This window comes from Dipteris shenzhenensis, chromosome 30, assembly GCF_047967505.1.
Source record: "Dipteris shenzhenensis isolate YYH24624 ecotype China chromosome 30, Dip_SZ_1.0, whole genome shotgun sequence".
NCBI classification, from domain to species: Eukaryota; Viridiplantae; Streptophyta; class Polypodiopsida; order Gleicheniales; family Dipteridaceae; genus Dipteris; species Dipteris shenzhenensis.
In genome coordinates this window covers 39,996,323-40,001,515 of record NC_141625.1, presented here as the reverse complement: position 1 = coordinate 40,001,515, position 5,193 = coordinate 39,996,323, and the positions used below count along the sequence as shown (strand labels likewise).

The following is a 5,193-nucleotide window of genomic DNA, read 5'->3' as shown; positions in this document are numbered from 1 at the left end:
ATGCTTATGAGCCATATAGCAAGCAAGTGCATGGAAAAATAAACAATTCAAAATTGTAAATAGTGTTGGATTTATTAAAATATCTTTGCACATGCACAAATTGCACTTTTCCAACTTCATTTTAGGTTGAATCTAGATACGAATACCAATAACTATCAATGTTTTAAGACCACCATGCACTAGTCTCAATAATTTGGATTCCAAATTTTCAATCTATTTTGGTTTTCAATAAATCAAAGGAAAGTTATGGAGCGTGCCCTCAAATGGGTATTCATTAGTTTAGCATAAAATTGGAGACCCATTAACCCATGCATAATGATCACATTTAGGTGTATCCTTGGGTTGAGGAGAAGCTCACGTAGTGTACTTTAGAATGATTACTTGGTTGCATGTATGTATATAACAAAATTTTGATATTTTTGAATAAATTGCTATATCCTATAGTCTTCAAGATGCATGCTTCACGTGTAACATAGCACTTATAATGATTTAATGGTCTCGTTCCATATCCTTGTTCTATAATTTTTTGCTCTCATGTTCAATTTGGAATGTGTACTACAACTTAAAGATAAAATTTGCCTAATTTCATTGAGCAATGCATAAGTTATGGGCCATGCAAGATACCTATATACAAAAAAGTCCTTGAACCTCACCAAAATGGCTACACCTAAGCAAACAATGACCCTCTCACCCTTCTCCCCACTCACATGTCACTTGATTGGATACAACTGGCTCTACATAAAGCCGAACATGATGGAGAGACAATAAACAAGCGTGAGTGAGAGCTATCAATTGAATGTATGATGCATGTAAGTTTCTTATCTCTTGACATAATTAAGTAATTAATATTTATGGCAATATACACTATAAAATAGATGCATCCTTATTATTTTAATGATGCTCTTTTGTAGTATAAAAAGTACAATGCATTATGGTCATATGGATTCATGACATTTTCATGTGTAAAGCATCGATTCAAAGAGAGTCACATATGATTATGGAGTCATGGCTAACTTCACACAAGATAGCCGAGCAAGTGCTTCGGATACCAATTGTCTCTCCTCGCAGTTGGATTATTGTGGGACCATATGCAAAATCTATGAAATTGATTTCAGACGATTTAGTATTTTCATTCTTGATGTAAAATGGTTTAGAACTAAATTTACAATGGTCCCCATGTGATAGTGAGGAAAGACAGTAGTGGTTTCTTTGCAATAGACTCCACCAAACTTTGGACCGATGAAAGTGATACTTTTATTCTTCCCAAGCATTGTGAGCAGGTGCATACTAATGATTTAATTAATCAAATGCTTTCATTTTTAAAGATCAATTGGTACATGTACTTAAGCATAAATTCATATAATTGATGGCATTTGACACCCATCTTTAATATAGGTGGTTTTTCATCCGAATCGTTCTGATCCAAGATGGTGGTATGTGATTCAAATTGCACCACGAAGTAAATAGATTTTTGAAGATAGAGATGTAGATATGGAGATGCCACTACCAATGTCGGATCCAATTGATCCAAATTGATCTAGCGAAGAAGATAAAGATCACAATATGAGCCAAGAGGAAGATGCACATAAGGACATCGTATGGGAGGAAGATGGAGATCACGCTATTGAGGAAGAAGATGACGATCAAGAATCACCCGACTTTATTGAAGAAGATCAAGTCTTAGGTGAACGTACAATGTCAGAGTAAGATGATGATATAGGAGATCAACTCGGTATAGAGTTGGAGATAGACTTGTTTGGCACATTGGACTTGGCTCAAGATGAAGCCGTTGATGTAAATGCTCTTGATTTATTTTTTCATCTTAAACTTGGACATGAATATATGAGCTTCAAACTTATTGTATATGCTCTTGTATTTTTGTTCTTTCAAAGAGTCAAACATGTATGAAAAAAAAAAATCATTAGAAAAAACTCTCTTTAAAGGTCGGTATGGGAAAAAACACTCTCTGTAAAACATCGGTATAGGAAAGTGTCTCAGAGTCATTATATAATGACCTTTTACAAGTCTAGTAAAGGTTGCTATATACCCACCATTTACAAGTCCGGTAAATGTCCCTATATACCCGCCTTTTTCAAAGATCGCTATATACCCACCTTTTATAAAGGTCGCTATATACTCACTTTTTTAAACCCGCCTTATGTACCGACGACGATTAGCGCATCGCACACACTAAACGTCGGTGCTTCATCGTTGGAATAAGGCCTGTGTGTAGTAGTGCATGTGGGCAGGCATCTCAATAGCTGGCCGTCGTTGCATTTTACTCCCTCTCTGTACAGTGTGTGTCGTCACATGGCCATCTCCAGTTGTGCAACACTCTTTGCCATGCACTTCTGGCCATCTATCGATGCCACGTGTGATAGTGACATCTCTGTCTATCTTCTCTAGTCCATGCCCTGCTCGCAGTAGTCCCTCCAAACACATCGCCACATGGCTAATCTAACAGTGGTTCCAGAGCGTGTCAGTTCCTTGTCCATGTGTCTCGAGTCCACTCGTTGCAATGTAAGCTCCACAACTCTGCCTTGCCAGATCAACGCTAGATTGGAGCTGTCACTTCTTTGTCTCTATGCAGCAGCTCTGGAAGTGACACATGGCACAACGGCACACATCCCCCTTCTCCTCCGAACCTCAACCAAAGCTCGAACCTCCTGCGAAGCACCTTGTAGCTCCTCCACAAACCTCCACGTCAAAACCTCTCCTTAAAGAATATAAAGAAGATGAGTGATGCTAGATTGAAGGTGTCGTAGGTGAATAACACAACATGAAGATTGGAGGAGGAAAGTGGATGAGTGTATAAAATGAAGGCATAGGTTTATCTATCTCATTTAAAATGAAGGCATGTATAAACTTAAGGCATAGGTTTATCCATTTCATTCAAAGGTAAAGGAAGTGTGACGAAAGATGTATCCTTTGAATTTAGACCCTTGGGATTTTTGTATGTGTTTATTGTGGTAGCTAAGAGTTTGTTTACGTCTCTTAAAAAAATAGTTTGTTTACTTGCAAATCTACAACGTGCGTTTCTTGGTGTACACTTTGAAGACGTGGCTTGAAATTCCATGGGTGAAATGTCATGCGTGACGTGGCACGCACTTAAGAACTTGGATGACTATAAAAACAAAGGCAAAGGTCTCTAGTGAATCTCATTCGAAGTTTTCGAACGAACGTATATCACAGCCATTCCGGCGAAGTAGAGACTCGTCACGTTTTCCAAGGGATCTTGATTCTTGGCTATGGCTATAACATCCGTGCCCCGCATCCAGCTCGGCTCGCAAGGCCTGGAGGTCTCAGCCCAGGGCCTTGGTTGCATGGGTATGTCTTCTGGCCGGCCCGGGCACCAACAAGAGATGATCGATCTCATCCACTATGCTGTCGACCGCGGTATCACCTTCCTCGATACTTCCGACTTCTATGGCCCCCATACCAACGAAATCCTCGTTGGAAAGGTAACGCTCTCCACGATCCATCCATTTCTTAGCTTTGCGCCCTTGCTCCCATTGAAAATGCTAATTATCTTCGTCACTTCTCGCAGGGAATCAAAGGAATTCGTGATAAAGTGCAGCTTGCTACCAAATTTGGTGCTTCCAGAGTCGGACCCGACTTTAAATTTACTGTTCGAGGAGACCCGGAATACGTCCGGGCTTGCTGCGAGGCTAGCTTGAAGAGGCTAGATGTGGACTGCATCGATCTTTATTACCAGCACCGCATTGATAGCCGGGTTCCCATAGAAGTCACAGTAAGGTTTCGGGTGCACTCCTCCGTGACTTCTAGAGCTGGCTATTGAGGCCGTTTGAATCCTTGTTGCTTGAAGAAAATTGGTGACTTCTGGCAGCAGTCAGTTCGACATCTTTGTCGAACACCTGATTTAGCTTGAGGATGTCTAAGTAGTCTTGATGCGCAGGTTGGGGAGATGAAAAAACTAGTAGAGGAGGGCAAGGTGAAATACCTGGGTCTGTCGGAAGCCTCTGCATCCACTATCCGACGCGCCCACGCTGTACATCCCATCACTGCTGTTCAACTGGAGTGGTCTCTCTGGTCGCGGGACGTCGAGGAAGAGATAATACCCACGTGCAGGTTCGTGAGTTGTTGCTTCTTGTATCCCATTAGAGAAATGTGGTAAGGTGACATGCTAACTAGGGTGGTCATGGCTGCAGAGAACTCGGCATCGGTATCGTGCCCTACAGCCCACTCGGTCGAGGATTCTTCACTGCTGGGGCAAAGCTGATGGAAAACCTTCATAGCACCGATTTTCGCAAGGTAGACCGCAAGCTCCAAAATTTCTCTTTTGTGAATGCGAATGCCGTGGATAGACTTTAAGAGATGATCGGATAAGTCCTCTGTGATTGAATGTAGTTGGGACAGCCAAGGTTTCAAGGAGAGAACCTACAACGAAACAACGATCTATTTGAGAGTCTGTCAAGGCTTGCAGCGAGGAAGGGGTGTTCGGCAGGGCAGCTAGCGCTTGCTTGGGTGCACAACCAGGGAAAGGATGTAGCGCCCATCCCAGGAACAACCAAGATAAAGAACCTAGAAGAGAATATTGGTTCGTTAACTATGAAGCTAACAGAGGCAGAGATGGAAGAGATCGGAGCTCTCTTTCCTCCCAATGTAGCTGCTGGGGACAGATACACCGAGCGTGATATCATATATTGTAGCTTAGACACGGTGCCTCTTTCCTCACTGAAGTGAAATCTCGCTGAGGTGAAGTCATTCGCGAGGGGGACAAAATTACTCACGTATGAAGTGATTGTTTGACTATTTATATGGGGAAAATGTTACTTTTCTTAATAATTATCAATCATTAAATTTGTATATTCTTAAAATGGAAAATGATTAATACGAATTATATAATAAACTTGTTATAGCAATATAACGTGTGAAGCAAAGCGTCTCCTAATTAACTCCTACTCAATAGGAGGTTTTATTTCCGAATGAGGATTTCGCTACCAAATATAGAGGTACCTTGCAAAGTAAAATTCTGCTAATTCACAAGACACTCATAATGACAACATGAACTATTTACAACGAGCAATCTTTGTGGTAAATATAAAAATTGCTAATTCACACAATAGTCGTATTATAGCCTTTCTTTAATACAATTCAATGACATATAATGACTTCTTTAATGGTATTTCATTTTTATTAATTAAATTTAACAAGTATGTGTTTATCAGTTTA

General features: G+C 40.6%; 1 protein-coding gene across 1 annotated transcript; it reads left to right on the top strand.

Moving 5' to 3' along the window:
- Window positions 1–3,184: 3,184 nt before the first annotated feature.
- LOC147882104 (auxin-induced protein PCNT115-like) lies at window positions 3,185–4,778 on the top strand. Its single transcript, XM_087402126.1, has 5 exons — window positions 3,185–3,461; window positions 3,548–3,751; window positions 3,917–4,089; window positions 4,170–4,272; window positions 4,369–4,778. The coding sequence occupies exons 1-5, from the start codon at window positions 3,249–3,251 to the stop codon at window positions 4,702–4,704; spliced, it is 1,029 nt and encodes a 342-aa protein (XP_087258252.1). The 5' UTR covers window positions 3,185–3,248; the 3' UTR covers window positions 4,705–4,778.
- Window positions 4,779–5,193: the final 415 nt, after the last annotated feature.

What these genes read in the sequence shown, in the direction of transcription:
- LOC147882104 (XM_087402126.1), top strand. Translation starts at nt 3,249, where the DNA reads ATGGCTATAACATCCGTGCCCCGCATCCAGCTCGGCTCGCAAGGCCTG. An exon ending in ACGAAATCCTCGTTGGAAAG is followed by an intron (nt 3,462 to 3,547) that starts GTAACGCTCTCC and finishes CACTTCTCGCAG; the next exon opens with GGAATCAAAGGAATTCGTGA. An exon ending in GAGATAATACCCACGTGCAG is followed by an intron (nt 4,090 to 4,169) that starts GTTCGTGAGTTG and finishes TCATGGCTGCAG; the next exon opens with AGAACTCGGCATCGGTATCG.